At 39.5% G+C, this 16367-nt stretch overlaps 3 protein-coding genes across 5 annotated transcripts in view; all 3 read left to right on the plus strand.

The window, feature by feature from the left end:
• rps12 (ribosomal protein S12) overlaps window positions 1–16367 on the plus strand; it is a 148603-nt gene that overhangs the window by 129594 nt on the left and 2642 nt on the right. Inside the window, exons 1-2 of one of the 3 annotated variants that reach the window (XM_072361920.1) lie at window positions 5253–5260; window positions 16218–16265. In XM_072361920.1, the coding sequence (XP_072218021.1) occupies window positions 16252–16265 (14 nt within the window). In that variant the 5' untranslated portion in view covers window positions 5253–5260; window positions 16218–16251. Of the gene's footprint in view, window positions 1–5252; window positions 5261–16063; window positions 16095–16217; window positions 16266–16367 lie in introns of those variants that run through there. The other 2 variants (XM_072361919.1, XM_072361918.1) reach the window with 2 other exon arrangements.
• On the plus strand, window positions 66–13419 carry LOC140266819 (scavenger receptor cysteine-rich type 1 protein M130-like). Its single transcript, XM_072361916.1, has 17 exons — window positions 66–203; window positions 404–482; window positions 768–794; window positions 902–1213; window positions 1549–1842; window positions 1963–2277; window positions 2370–2660; window positions 3557–3871; window positions 3965–4264; window positions 5663–5971; window positions 6163–6477; window positions 8516–8824; window positions 8912–9205; window positions 9345–9680; window positions 9774–9881; window positions 10193–10277; window positions 10968–13419. Exons 2-17 carry the CDS (start codon window positions 431–433, stop codon window positions 11122–11124), a joined length of 3819 nt encoding a protein of 1272 aa, XP_072218017.1. The 5' UTR covers window positions 66–203; window positions 404–430; the 3' UTR covers window positions 11125–13419.
• On the plus strand, window positions 13340–15153 carry LOC140266823 (SH3 domain-binding glutamic acid-rich-like protein 3). The gene is made up of 3 exons (XM_072361921.1): window positions 13340–13414; window positions 13670–13837; window positions 14984–15153. Exons 1-3 carry the CDS (start codon window positions 13370–13372, stop codon window positions 15044–15046), a joined length of 276 nt encoding a protein of 91 aa, XP_072218022.1. The 5' UTR covers window positions 13340–13369; the 3' UTR covers window positions 15047–15153.

Genomic DNA, 16367 nt, shown 5'->3' on the forward strand with positions numbered 1-16367 from the left:
AATCCCCATATGCGCTCTATCTTTAATGATTGATCAAAATGTCAACATGTGTCCAGTTTGCAGTCCAAGTCCAGGCAGCGCGTATTCCCAACACTTACCGGATCTGTGCATGGGACTTCGATTCTTTGGACATTTGAGATATGATCCCATTTTTCATTTCAAACTCTTTTCAGTAGTTGCCCAGACATTGCTGATTCGAAAAGGTAAGAGGGGGAACCTAATCACACTTTGCTAAAAACAAACATCTTATAAAAATGTCAAAAGGGTGATTTTTTTTTTCACAAAATCAGCAAGGTTTTATTATTCTTCAAAAGGCACATGGCACAATCTCATGAGCTGGAGACATTTTAAGGGAAGTTCAACTACCCTTTTTCTTGTTTATATTTTTGCTGTACCTTTCCAGAATTTTTATCTGCATTGAAGAAACAAGATGATCTCCATGTCTATGGAAAAACCACATTTTGTTTTTTTGGCAATGATCGGTGAGTTTCCTTTTTCCTTCCCTTAAATTAACTTCTTATAGACTTATTTTCTTTTCTCTCTCTCTCAAAAGGAGCATTGTAAAATAGTTTGGCTGCACTCTAAAAATCTTGGGTGGGAGTCGACAGTATTGAATTTTGGATATTTGATCAGTTTGGCATAATTTTAGACCTTATAAGCTCCTCATTCATAATGGTTTTGCCAAATGTGAGCATTGACTTTTGTGTATGAACTGGAGAATTTTCTCAGTGAGCTTAGTTAAAGCATTTTATGTTTTTGTGCTGTAGGGCTGCTGAATCTACCGCTGTTTACAGGTCAGTAAGTGTAGTTGCCTAAAAAGCCATGCATGTGGACGTGTGAACTGAAGAGATGTCAGGGTAATGCTACCTTTACCTCCTGAGCCTTAATATTTCATTTCCAGAGTGTGCTAAAGTCAGACTGGTTGGGCCTTCGCGTTGCGCTGGCAGAGTGGAGATCTTTCATGAGGACAGCTGGGGAACCGTGTGTGATGATTACTGGAGCCTCGCCAGTGCCAGTGTGGTGTGTCGTGAGTTAAATTGCGGCAGTGTCCTTGAGGCCAAAAAAAGTGCCTTCTTTGGAGAAGGCAAAGAGGAAATCTTCTTGGATGATGTGAAGTGTCTCGGGCATGAATCATCCATCCTCAAATGCCCACACAAGCCACTGGGTGTAAATAATTGTGGCCATAGTGAAGATGCTGGGGTTATCTGTTCAGGTAAGCCTGAGTTAACTCACTGTACCTTTGTTACACTTTATACCTATTATTAAGGGTTATTATTATTTATGTGCTCTGTTGACATGAGTAAAAGGACAACCATTTTCACATTAATTTAAATATCAGTATATTATTCAAACATAGATTTGTTATATAAAACACATGCACACACACACACACATATATATATATATATATTTACATATATTCATTCATCACCACTGCCTTCTTCTGCAGTTCAGAAAAGTGGTCTGGTTTATTGCACTTCCATTGAGATCTAATTAAGTGTTTCTCTCCGAGGACATTTATCTGTACTTTTTCTCTTTATGTGTTAGAACATGTGCAGATTGTCAATGGAACCAATCGTTGTAATGGCAGAGTGCAACTCTTCCATGAAGGCCACTGGAAACAAGTTTGTAACAGTGGCTGGGGCATGGAAGAAGCTTCTGTGCTGTGCCAAGAGATTAGCTGTGGCACTCCTACATTTCAGCCTGTGATGCCAAATTTTGGACAAACACATGGTCTGGCTGGGGTCAAAACCAGCTGTGTCGGAAATGAGAGCTCTGTCTCAGAGTGTGCGCTTGAGGCTTTCAAAGAAAGTTGTCCCGCTGCTGTCATTATCTGTACAAGTGAGTCAAAAATGTACTTTGTGGGGAAATGAATCATTAGGGGACATTATTGTTTGATTGTCTCCTTCCTAGATTGCACCTAAATAAACAATCCATTTGTCTTTTTCTACACCCTGACAGACAGTAAACCAATACGACTGATAAATGGGACAAATCGATGCTCTGGTCGAGTAGAGGTCTATTATGAAGGACAGTGGGGAACAGTTTGTGATGACAAATGGGGGTTGCAGGAGGCAGCGGTCGCATGTCGAGAGATGAACTGTGGGAACGCTCTTGCAGTGAAGTACAAGGCCTTCTTTGGCAGAGGCCATGATCAGGTTTGGTTGGATGATATTGAGTGTACTGGTCATGAGAAGTCCCTTGCTGAGTGCCCGCATAGAGGTTTTGGAGAGCACGACTGTGACCACAGTGAAGATGCTGGTGTTATATGCTCAGGTAACAAATGCTTTACTCTATTTGAGGATAAAAATGTGCAAGTACACACAAGTTTGAAGCCCCTTTTTTTTTAACTTTGCTTTATTTTCCAGAGTCCTTGAGAGTGAGCAATGGGACCAACAGCTGCTCTGGTAAAGTGGAGATATTCCACAGTGGCGAATGGGTGAAAGTTTGCAATAACAACTGGGGCCTTAATGAGGCAACAATTTTGTGTAAAGAACTCAATTGTGGTCCTCCAAAGAAATCCCATAAAGACTTCAGTTATGGTGACTCCACAGTGACTGGGTATATAAGCAGATGCTCTGGTGATGTCAGCTCAATCAGCCAGTGTACGTTTGAACAACATATTGGGATGTGTGAAGGTGTCTCCATTGCATGTACAGGTAAGACACAAAAGACAATGATATACTATGTTATCGTTAAAGGCAGACTAATACCAGACACCGGTCAGCTTTCAGGTTTAAGAACCATAAAGCCGTAGTCCAAAGATCATCCTCTTCCTTCTAGGCCACAGCTCTGACCCTAACCCTTTACCGCATGGCCATTCAAAAAAAAGGCTGACTCACTACTTGTATTGACTGTTCACATGGCTTTCAAATTGGTCATAAAATACGTCGTTTATAACTGGAAATATGAACTAATCACTGGCAAATTGTCTTCTCAGTTTCAAATCAAATGACATGTACTGAAATGGAAATCGTTGTCAAACTCATCATGCTTATACAACTTGAAACCTCTAATGCAGCAGTACATCTTGATTACATAATTTGAGCTTCCCAGCCTAAGTATTACACCAGAGGAAATGGCCCACTGTGTGTTCCTCTTAGCTGTATCCTCACCATCTGCTATGTGCATTTGGCCGTATGGTAGATATGCTTTGTTCTGAATAGATGTAAATGTTTAAAACATTTTTTGCCTTATGCTCTTGGATTTTTGTGCATTAAAACAAATTTACCCTCAGTTAGGACTGCACATTGTATCAGGTTTTCATGACAGGGCATCCATCTCACAAAGTGTCACAGTATCACCTCATCACCGATAACCACATCATACGGATATCATCATTACTATTTATAGTGATCTTTAAACCTCTGAACCCAGGCTGTTTTTTACTTCTTTCTAAACTTCCATATCAAAACCATGACCAAGTTCATTCAATAACAACTGAAAAAGTCCACTTGTTCTCATTGATCACTAGCATCACTAAATGGATTCATTTTTCACCATATTGAAAGTCCATAATTTGACTTTAAGAACTTTTAACATGATCTATTCTCAGATAATCCACCATTCAGGCTTGTCAATGGCACTGACCGATGCTCCGGCAGAGTGGAGGTTCTGCATGATGGCCTGTGGGGAACAGTGTGTGATGATGAGTGGGACATGAGAGATGCCCAGGTGGTGTGCAGAGCTATGGACTGTGGAACGGCTCAGGGAATCAAAACTGGAGCCTTCTTTGGTCAAGGCCAAGGAGATATCTTGATGGATGACGTCAGCTGCATTGGCAATGAGACGTCCCTTTTGCACTGCAAACGTTCTGCCATAGGAGAAAATAACTGTGGCCATAGTGAAGATGCTGGCGTGATTTGTTCAGGTATCTATGTTACAGTTATTTTTCCAATGCCACACCATTCTTAATATCACACACAATTTCAATTAGTCTGCTAAATCGTTCCTTTGTTTTCAGCAAACATTAGACTGATAAACGGGACTAACCAGTGCTCGGGCAGGCTGGAGGTTTACCAAGACGTTCACTGGTTGCCAGTCTACAATGTTGATTTTGGAATGAATGAAGTTGCAGTGGTGTGCAGGGAGATGAATTGTGGAGATCCTGTCAAGGTAACAGGATCTTTTGGTAACAGTGGAGAGCTCAGAGGCTTAAAGGTCAGGTGTAGCGGTGGAGAGAACTCTGTCACACGGTGCACACTGACAGACTATGTCAAGACCAGCAACGATCATATTCAAGACGCATCCATCGAATGTTCAGGTAGGAATTTGCACATTTTCTCCAAATTTTAAGAGCAATCTTATGCAATGTAGTGTTTGACACACTGCTTCCTCACACTGGCACAAGGTGTTTGTTCCCTGCTTCTACAACGAATAACAGCATCAGTCAGAAAATACTCATAAAATCAGACCTATTTCTTTTTTTTTTTCATATTTTTAGATGGGAATTTTCCTTTATTATTTTTTTTCTCAGAACATACTACGACTCCAAAACGAATGCATATTAATTGGAAGTTGTTTTAAATGCTTGCACACAATTTTTTAATTCGAAAATGGCAGAAAATTGCAAAAAAAAACTACGAGTCAGAGCACATCAGCCCGCCTTAGTTTGTTAGCCACATGTGATGCAGGGCATTTTAGAGCCAGTCAGTGCCTCCTGACTTAACCACAACTTTGACATGTTATCCAGTTATCACGAATAGACTACTCTTGTTTAGTCATGCAGATTATTATTAACAGCCAAGACAGAGACATGCAGCCTGTGTGTGTTTGGGAGACAGAGAAAGGGGAGGAGATGGAAGGTCGGTCAACAAACAAGTCTCCTGACTTAATGCGGTCGGAAAGCTGCTTCATTCTTTTAATCTGACACACCCAAACCACCAATTTGTTTTAATTAAGTTTAACGCAAACACACCCAAATGGGTGTGGTCAACTTGCAGGGTCTGCAGGTTATTCCTCAACAGGTGTGATTAAAATCTTTCTTAAAAAATGGGATTAAATGCTGTTATGAAATGGTAACTGAAGAGGTCAGTATTGCATTGTCCATCTTATGCTTAGGGGATGTGTGAACATCTCAAGGTACTCTCCTCTGACTTGGAATATTCTTACAATTAAAGTTCTATGATAGAAGTCATGTTTAAAAAATGTCGAAACAAAACCACCAGCTATAAATGTTTGCCATTGTTATAGCCAAAGAAAATAAATTGAAGCACATATAGGCATTTACATGTATCAATAAATGACACTTGGAGAATAGAGACAATATATTGATTTGTGTCTAGACACTATTTTTGCTGACTTGTCACGCTGCTGAACATAACAAAACCTTACAGGCAAAACAACTTTTAGGGTTATTATTTTTTAATTGTTTATCGTGTATATGTACATACAATTTATATCTATAAAACCCCAATTTGGATATGCAACTTAATTTCATTGTACTTCTGTGCAACAAAGTTTTCCAATCGGTTCTATTCTAGCTGGCTCTGAGAGTGTCATTTGAATGTAAAAACCCTGAATTCTAACTTTAAGATAAAAAAAGACACAATGGATATTTTCATATGTTTCTTGGGAAAACTCAGTTCCAGTTATCTATTTGCAGAGGGGTGGACTGCGTTGAATTACGCTTACATCATTATACCTGTGCTTTCATTTCCAGGAAATGTGAGGTTGGTAGATGGATTGCATCGCTGTGTCGGAAGAGTTGAGATTTTCAACAAAAACAAGTGGTGGTCTGTTTGTGGTGAATCTTGGGACATGCATGAGGCAACGGTGGCGTGCAAACAGATGGACTGTGGCAGACCTCAATCCATTAGCACAATGTCTGAGTATGGTGTCGGCTCGGGTCAAACCTGGACTGAACGAATTGAATGCTCTGGAACTGAGTATACATTGTCTCAGTGCACAGAGAGATCATTTGGAAACAGAATCTGCAACGCAACTGAGGTTGCTGGCGTTGTCTGCCAAGGTATGAACAATCATTCAAACAAAAAAAGAAAGAAAGAACAAATAGCTGTTGTTTAAGTTTAATTCAAACAATTCCTCACTGCAGCTGAAGATCCTTTGTGATTACTATTGGAGGTTTCTTATTCAGAACTTGTTGATTATTCATTGTCTGCCTTATGCGTGGCTGCATTTTCAGTTTGCTTGTCTTTATAGGAAGCCTGGCGGTCCGGTTGGCTGACGGTAGTGATGAGTGCTCGGGAAGAGTAGAGGTCCGTTATGGTGAAACATGGCAAACAGTATGTGACACAGACTGGACCGTGAGTAAAGCTCAGGTGGCGTGTGACGTGCTCGGCTGTGGAACTGTCTTAAACGCTCCTGGCGGTGCCCATTTCGGCCAAGGCTCAGGGTCAGTGGTAGAGGCGAGTAGCTCATGCTTCGACAACGTGACTTCTCTCCAGCAATGCTCAGTCAAAGGTTTCAGGACCGTAAACTGCGGGCATGAACGTGATGCTGGTGCAGTCTGTGCAGGTAAAGCCCTAAAAGTTCAAATCTTTAGCATTTGTTTCATATCATGAAGTGAAAACTATGGAGCATAATATTGATACAGTGGAATATTCAAATTAAGTGCAATAGTATGTTCTTAAATTCAATGGCTGCTTCTTTTTTGGGGATATAGAGTCATTTAACAGCTAAAATGAGGGAATCCTAAATGAGACACACAGGGCACATTTTTCTGAGTTTTCTGAGATGTGCTGATAGACAAATTCTACTCCCCCCTGTTTTCACAAAAGTTTAGATCCTGTGTAATATATCAATGAAGTACATTCTCATTGATGAGAGCACTATGTTTAAGAAGGACAATGTATCACTTGTTAATTTTTTTGTGAAGAATTGTATGTAAGTAATCAAATTTAACGACAGCAAAATCTTTCAAAAAATGTTGGGCGGGACAACAAAAAAGTTCATTGGAAGTTTTTACTGGCAACCCATGATGACATGACTGAGTATTAAACGAGAGACCAAAGCTCTTTCAGAAATAAAAATAACTCTGCAAAAGGCTGTGTAGAATATAATTCAGCTATTAAAACGTTAAGTTTCTCAACATAGAATTTGAGAAATTTATCTTCGAATTGAAATACCTCTAAACAATCTACAGGCCTACTGCTAGTACTAGAACAATTCTATAAAGGAACAGATTTCACAAATCTTTTTGATTGGTTTTTGATAGCCTCTTCGACATGGCACCAAGTTCAGTCTGGCCGAATATTTGCAGGGCTCACAGGGAGATTTCTTTTTATGGCAGTAGTTTTACATGCCACTGTAGCTTAACAGCTCAAATCCTTTATCAAGGAAGACTGGTATCGAGGAGAAACATGTTGGCTGATTTTGGTCTGACAAAATATGCTAGAACTAAGAAGAAGTCCGACAACGCCACCCTGGGAATTGCATCCAGGGAAATGTCCCACCATATGGATTTCCTTTAAGGCAGCCAGGTTCGCTCACCCAAGCAGGAGACAAGAATCCATTTCCCAATACAAATATTTATTTATGGACACAAGAACAAAAAGATATAAGAGTATGACCAATTAAAAATACAGTCCTTGGTGTGGATAGGCCCGCCAGCGGTGGGGCTAGCAATTCGGGAGTAAGGGCATCAAAGTCACCTCACACATGCACACAAAAAGGAGATGCCCCCACCAGCAGAGGCCAGCTACCACCGCCTTAGGCCACCAGCACCTAAAGAACACGGGATAAAAAGGGAGTGACAGGTCAGAGGGTTTTCCAGAACATCAATATAAACCAAGATCTTATATCCAACACAGTTACTCCGTGAATCAAAATCCCCTCATAAAAATAACTCCCAACTCCACGAAGGTGATAGCCACTTATGAGCCAGTGACACTGGCAGACTAGGTGAGCTGACCAAACAAAAAAGTGCTTGTTGGCTCCAGGGAGAGAAAGAGCATGAGCCAGATAACCAGATAACCTAAGGCCTAGAAACACACACTTGGCACAATACCAACAAGAATGAGGGATGTACCTGCAGTAATTCAACAGTAGCCAAGCGAGGGCCTACACTGAAACACTGAAACAAGCTGCAAAAAGAAAAAGAAACGGCTACAAATTTACAAATTTTACTAGAGCTTAAAGCTCACATACCATTGGCAGCCACAGCCTGCTTATATAGGCTACTGCGTTTGAGTGACAGGCTGGTTAGAGGAATCAGTTAGCTAAAGTCAGATAGGAATATAACATTCCTCATGCTACTGGTAAAACACTTTGTTTTCAAAAATGCAATAGTTGCTGTACTTCCCAACTTTTCTGAAACAGTTGTTGGCATCAAATTCAAAATATCTTTCAAAAAACAAGAGTGATAGGCTGTTTTTGTAATATAGTGGGTTTTTTTTCAATTAAATGTATGGTTTAAATGATCTGACAGTCATTGTGTTCGGTTTTTATTAACATTTTTCCTCAAAGATCCAACTTTTTTTGGGAAAGCTATCAAATGCTTGTCTCCCAGATTGTCATTTGTATCTGGACTTAAAATTCCTGTTTGAATGTGTAGCTCAGCTGCGGCTGGTCGGTGGCTCGGGCCAATGCTCCGGCAGAGTGGAGATCTTCCATAAAAGCCAGTGGGGAACTGTGTGTGATGACGACTGGGAAATTGCGAACGCTGACGTGGTATGCAGACAACTTGGTTGTGGTCATGCTGTCGCTGCCCCCACAAATGCCCATTTCGGTAGAGGCTCTGGTCCAATATGGCTGGATAACGTGGCTTGTTCAGGCAAAGAGTTTGCTCTTGCACACTGTACACATCCAGGTTTTGGAGAAAACAACTGCGGGCACGGTGAAGATGCTAGCGTCATCTGTTTAGGTAAGAGGCTATGAGTGATTTATTTCCCCTTCAGTCAGGCTGAGTTGGTTGTTCTGACACGTCATGTTTTCTACAACTCCATTTCAGGTGCTCTACAGAAGCCACAAATTACCATAAATCCTGCTCCCGAGGTAACCTGGGGTGAGAAAGTTGAAATCACCTGCACTGTGGTATCAGAACATTTGGGCGGGATGTTTGTCCTGAAAAACACCCAAGGGACATATACAAAGGAGAAATTCTCTGAGCACGAAGCTGCAACCTTTGTCATCCCTTCAATGGACTTCAGCCAAAAAGGGTCATACTTCTGTGAATATTACAAGAAACTGCCAGATCAAGTAATCTATTATCCTCAAGGAAACACTGCTGATCTGTCTGTCTCAGGTGAAAAAATATTTTCCTTGTTTGTCTATTTGTGTATGGTTTAATAGCTATTCAATAGATTTGTGCATCTGTATGAATTGATCATATTTTTGGCATGATTTTAAGTCTGATTTTTAAAAGTCCTGCCTCTATCCTGCAGTAAAATTAGAGAGGCCCAGCATATTCCTGGATTCCCCTCATGCCATGGTGTTCTACCGTCCTGACAAAATATCAGTCAACAAAGACAGCACCTTCTCCATCACTTGCACCACTTATGCCACTTATTCGAATGGTGTCTTCTATCTGACGAAGACTGAGACAAACCACACAGAAGTAAAAGAAGCAACTGGTCACAACATCTACCGCCTGGCAAACTTTGAATTCTCTGGAATAGATCTTCAACACCAAGGAGAGTACTCCTGTGTCTACGCTGTTAACATCTCCACACATCTCTTCTGCTCCCTTCCTTCGAAGCCACTCCAGATCTCAGTAATCGGTAAAAACAAGAAACAATTCTGATATTTCTGTTGTTATTGTTTTGGGGAGTTCTCTTCTTCCCTCACAGTGAGTTATCATTTCATTCCTACAGCAAGCTCATCATCTTCAGTTGTCGGAGCTGTCGTGGGCGTACTGGTGGTGTTGCTTCTTGCATCTGTGATTGGTTTCCTGATCTGGAGAAAGAAATGGCGAGGCGCCGGTAAGAGTTATGCTTTTTAGGGTGACATAATGTCTGCAGATTAAGTATCATTCATTTTGTTATTAACAGTGCATTGCTTTGTACAGTCGACTATAGGAGCATTCTTCAGCAAATGAATAGTTTTGGTTTTATGAACTGCAGGAATACTGCTTTGGTTCTTTCTCTACTACATCCATAAAACATCAGCTGATGATGTTGCTGATGCCTTGATGTTATGTTTCCACTAAAAAATCATAGTTGCACTGGATTTTCTCTGTTTTTGGTCACAACTTTTGATGACATGGCTGCATGGTGATATGCTCATTTTTCAGGGGTCATGGTTCAGTTTAGCAACAGGTTGGACGGAGCAATAAAACAAGATCTGGAGGACAGAAGCAAAGGGCTACCTGATGAAAGGTAGGGGAAAGAAAACTACAACATACAGTTCTGAGATCAGAGTAGGCTCCGCTGGAATAACTGATACTCCTTTCACTTGGTGTGGATGTCTCTTTGGCAGCACTCAGCGTGTTGAGATTGGATAGCTCGGATAGTAATTTGTCCCCATTGCTAGTGGTGTTCCCCACGTCTCTGTCTATATGTTCCCATTCTATTTATCTTTTACCATCTACTTTCAGAGGATTTTTTTTAACGATATATGCATCTGTAAAATCTTAGAACTGAAAGAGAGTGTTATATCTTGTTACCATAACAAGAAACATATGCGCTCAAGCTGCTTCAGACATTTGGACTCAGCGAGACTTTAGTTGCCCTTTTCATCACCAGAATCCTTTTCATAGAACACATTATTCTCCAGCTGCTCAACTCGCTTGCTGTTAAATGCCTCTCTCATTCCAAAACCTTAAAGCATTAATAACTACTCTGTAGTTTGTTTCATATCTATGGCATTATATTATAAGTATTTTGAGTAATAAATTGCTACATTTGACTTTGATTTAACTTTTGTAAAGTGTTCATAAGTGTCTTGAAAGGCACTTATAAATAACATGAATTATCATCAAGTCTACTGTATATATCTGGAGATCAGACTAGTTGAACACCATCTTCTGTTAATGTGATACTTATCATCGCTATCCTGATCTTCCGTAGGGAACGCAGAAACCAGATGTATGACAGCGACCAATACAGGGACAGCACGAAAGAGGGGAGCAGCAATCTTGATTCAGACAGCCCTGTTGAGAGGGTTCCTGAAGACCTGGCTGGGAAAATTTGTTATGAGCTCGAACCACTGGTTGATTCTTTATAAAAACACGATTCAAGGAGTCATCTCAGTCGTGGGATCTCATTACATTTCCAGGGGACCACAGCACCAGGCAGAAAAGGCCAAAGGCATTTCATTACTCCTCTTTGGTTGAGAGTTTCTTTTATTTTTGTCTGTAGCGACGCCTACAGTGAGGTCATGATGTACTGACGCACCCTGGTGCACGAATCTACATCACATCTTTAAGGTTTTGAATAGCATAGAGTCACACAGGAACTTAGATTTTACATTTAGTTTTTCAGCTAATAATTCTGAATCTTTTTGTTTCTTTAGATGGATGCTGTGCTTGAAGACAAATTGAAAATCAGCGGAGGTTAGAATATAGTTTTTGATAGCATATGCATACAGTCCAAGATGCTGCATTGTTCTTGACATTAATTGTAGTGATTTTTATTCTTCTGGAAGATTCTGTTAATCAAAGAGCTACGGTTCAAGTATCTATAGGAAGATAGAGATTCCGAATAGCACACCTAGACAAGACGCTGTCTTTTTTTATTGCATGGTCATTTTTGGTGCATGTGAATGGTGATCAATAAATTTGTATTTCTTACAACATTCCCAAAAGTTTTGACTCAGTTCACACGTCACAGTTCCATCTTTTTCATTTGGGAAAAATGTGCTTTGACTCAAACACAAAAAAACAGAATTTTAATGAAAGGTCATAAGTCACAAACCATTACTTGATCAGACTGGATATGTGCATAGTAGTAGTCAGAAGAGGAGAAAGGTAGTCATATTTTTCGCAATATTGCTGTGGCAACGATGCTAAAATCAAGTCCAGCACTAAAATTCAACAAAGTCCATTTCACATTATTTGATAGAAGAGAAAACCCAAATGCAGGCACTACTCAGGAGACAAAAAAAGAATCATTTAATAAACTCACTAATAGATTAACCTCATGGCACTAAAGGACAGGAGCTTCACGGAAACAAGTGCACAAAACTTCTGTAGTTTTTCGACAACCACAGTGTCTGGTTGGTTAGCCATCACCAGTTTATCAGTCTGGATCTGGAGGTCCCACAGGATCTTAACTCTATGTTATTAACTGTTATTAATTTTGACCTTGGGACTTCCAACCCATGCTCGGCGCAGATGTTCCTGTACAATATTCCCGCCACTTGGTCATGGCGTCCCATGTATGCCATACCTGCCTGCATCTTACAGCCCGCTACTATGTGCTGGACTGTCTCAGAGACATCTTTGCACAACCTGCTCAGGGCCTGTTTTTTCAGACCAGCCTTTTTTAGCCACTGACAGGACTTCTCGATTTTAGCCACTTCCTCAGTCTGTCGATGGTTCATGCCGTGCAGAGGCTTATCCTTCCGCGATGATTCCTATCTTTATCTATATAAGATATAGATAGAGATAGAGGTGACCAGCAATAAACAGAACTCAGAAGAACTACTTTTAAGATAAGATTTGAAGTAAAACTAATAAAAACTAGACCATCAATCCAAAAGACGAGGCATTAAACACAGAAACAAACCATAAAACCAGTAAATACATAAAAACAATGCCTATTAACCATGACAGTACAAATGTTTAATATCGATACCATTCATAGATAAATGATCCCAATTAAAATAGCATAAGCATTGCATACAGTATGTTTGCTTAATGGATTAATCTTTAAACAGCATGTTGATGCTACTTTCAATGCTTTGTACAGAAATGTGCCATGAAATTCACTGTGACGTGTTGTATTAGAAAAGGCCCAGCTGTAATACTGTTATTTTATGTTGCTTGGCTCTGTTTTAGTAAATGGTCCTTGTAGCTGTGTAAAAATAAGTCAGCAGGCAATAATGAAATAGCAACATTAAATTCAGTCACCAATTATTTTGTGATTCACACCCATGGTTTCTTGTGACAGTGCCTAAGCAGTCAAATAAAAGGTGGCTGAGTGTGAGGTAAGATGAACTGGAATTACTGAAGGTTCTTTAGCGCAGTGCTTGAATAAGTACTACCGATCATAGTAATGTGTGTGAGCTTGTAAGTGTTTTCACTGTTGTAACAGACAGGCCACAACTGGAATGGCAGTCCCACAAGTAGGTGTGTCCATACATGTAGGTATGGCTTTGTTCAAACCTGTTCACCTTGTCTGTTGCTTCAGCCAGCTAGCACCACCTGCATTTAGGATACTGGGACATTCTTCAGCTGTGAACTTTTGAATCGTTCTCTATATTCCTGTCTGTGTATCTGGATTGGTGTGTTAGAATTAAGAGAACAAATATGTCAGTAATACTGTTTTATTCCAGTGTGAGCGGTTCTCTGGAGGTAAAGTATGCAGTCTTCCTTGTCTCTCTCCTTCTACTTCAAGCAACTTACACAACTTATTTGCAGAAATTTGAGTTAAATATGTCATATCTTGATATAACTGTGTGTACAGTGTTGACTTTTTTTTTAATCTGTCGACAATCTTGCAGCTCATTACTCACATTAATTGCAAAACAGGACTTTAGTTTGCAAGACACACACTTAGAGTCTGATACACTTGATCTGTGTTAAGTGGTCAAATGTGTTCCTCTCCAGCTGAAAAAGAATCAAGAAAGGATCATGTCTGTCCTGACTTCCAAGAGGATCCCCTTCAAAGCTGTGGACATTGCTCAGAATTCTGATGACAAGGATTTAATGAGGCAGAGGGCAGGCGACCCCACTGCATTGCCTCCACAATTATGCAATGGAGATGCCTACTGTGGAGTAAGTTTCATGTAATAAAAGTAAAATGAATGATAAGGATTACAGCTAGCATACCATCTTTTCAAAGTGTACGGTAATGATTTCATGTGAATCATTCGCATGCTTTCTGTCTGTGTGAAACAGGAAGAAACCCTGTGGTAGTCTGGGGTGTGGACAGGGATTAAATAAATATTTACAGTATGAACCATCCTTGCTGCTTAACAAACTGCCTATAAAAAGCAACATCATTTCACTAAGTGACTGTTTCCCGTCAGTAGCGCAATGTAGCTTATGGTTGAAATATAAAAGAACCAATTCTAACGATGATCGGCACAAAAATGCTACATAATACTGACAAGTGGGATTTCATTGCTGTGGAATGATGGGAAAATAAGGATTGTTTTATGTTTGTTACCATAAAATGAATCACTTGAATTGACAGAGAGAGAGCAGGTCTTGTATTTCCTCTTCAACACAATTCATCATGTTTTTATGGCAAACCAAACACTGACTTTAGATTAAATCTCTTGCATTTAGAGGGCACCAGAGTTTCTCCTACAAGCTTGGATGTGGGGGATATTCAATTGGTTGCAGACTGTGGAATGATGGGAGTGCCACAAAAAAAAAAGTCTTTAAAAGAATAAGAAAATGAATGTGGAAATTATAAAGAGGAAATAATAAAATAATGATTAAGGACATAAGAAAATTTGGAAATAGAAAAAGAAATGAGAGAAGGTTTATTTAAAATAAGCTGCTGTAAATAGCTGTAAACAGTAAACAGATTAGACAGCCAATGAGAGCATTGTACTTTTTTGATGCGTCAAGATTCTCGTGAGCCAGAAGCAACCATATTTGGATAAGAGGGTGAAGGTGTGGAGGAACACATATGAGACAAGGAAGCACCCTTAAGCAATGCAGGTTAAATGGAGAGCATGGAAGTGGTTTTCCAATGTGGGTGGGACATGAAAGATTTGTTCAGTTGCCAGACTGACAGTTGCATCGACTGCTTTGTCATTAGTTTCACTCAAAGTTGGACAATGATTTAAGATATGGACAACATGCTGTACTAGGAGATATGAAACTAGTGAAACTAAGATGACAGTATGATCCCACTCTGTCTGTCCTCATCCATTCATTTACAATGTTCACACTTTTCTTTTCTTTCAGGACTTTGCTGCATTTGAGAATGCAATTGAGATGGAACAATTAGAGGAGTTCCTCAAACTCTAAAGAGGATGGTGGCCAGCAATGTTCATTGCACAAAAATGATCTATTGAAGAGTATATACGTATTTCTGTTTGTGTGATAAGGGATGCTTTAACTGTCTTTGATTAAAATTTTTTTTTTAAAAAGGAATCACACCAAAAGTGTGTTCTTCTGCTTGAGCTTTCGTGGGAAGGCGTTTTTTTTTTCTTTTCACCATGTTTAAAACATTTGATTTAAATGTATGAAATAAAAAGTCCTGGAATGTTTGTTAAAGTCTGATTTATTTCTTCTGTGTTCAGGTCATTGCAGTTTATGGGATCACAAACAATTATCTCTCTACACATTTTGTCCAGTGGTCAAAGAACAACCAAATACTATCTGACCTCATTAGCACTTGGTAAAATACTAAGATTTCTTATCAGTGCTTCTATTTTTTTAATCACAGGGAAGAAAAAAATAAAAGGCCTGTTGTTTATACAGTTAGCTGTGGGAAATAAGTAGGATGGAAGAACATTATTGATTTACATTAAATAGTTTTGATTGTTTATTCAATAACGTCTGAATGATTATCATTTCATAAATATGAGTTATCTGTGATACCCACAATAAATTGACAAAGTAAAAGGAAACGGAAGTTTGTGAATATTGTTTATGCTTATTTATTTGTAAACATGTTGATGAACGTGTTCTTTCTATGTAAAACAATCTAATCTGATTTAAATATCCATACATAGATATTTGTCATTATGTTTACAAGGGCAACACTATCTAAACAATCCTTTCTTCATTATACAGGGAAAAGTTTTTCATGACCCCTCCATGTCAAAATAATGTGTCCTCTTTTCTAATATTGTAGTTTTGTCACATTATATATACATACATAATTGTTGTTGTAATTATTTATTTGTAATTATTATAGATAAATATGTATGCATAAAGAGATTGGAGTGAGCTAACAACTGAATCAACAACAGGCAGCAGGTTGGACGCCGCTGTCTGGGGCCTGTCGGTATTAAAGCGATGTCGCGGGCTTATGACGTCCTCTTTACCCACAACCCGAGAGTAGGACAGGGTGCGTTCTTTCTACAGCCGGCACAATCTTCAGGATAACTCAAACATCCTAATTTATAAATTAATCTGAAATAGTCGTAAATGATGGGTGATAACTGTCCTGTCGTGTATATTCTTTATTACAGAACTTTGAGTCCGCCATCCATCGCAAATCTACAATGGCCGAGGAAGGGTGAGCATGTCGCTTTTTTATGCTACAACTCCGTTAAAATGAACAGTTGTGCACAGTCTATTGAATTAAACTAGAGTTACAAGGCCAAGTCTCTGAAAAGTA

The sequence above is a fragment of the Leuresthes tenuis genome, unplaced genomic scaffold (assembly GCF_036924035.1).
Source record: "Leuresthes tenuis unplaced genomic scaffold, fLeuTen1.0.hap1 SCAF_13, whole genome shotgun sequence".
Taxonomy (NCBI): domain Eukaryota; kingdom Metazoa; phylum Chordata; class Actinopteri; order Atheriniformes; family Atherinopsidae; genus Leuresthes; species Leuresthes tenuis.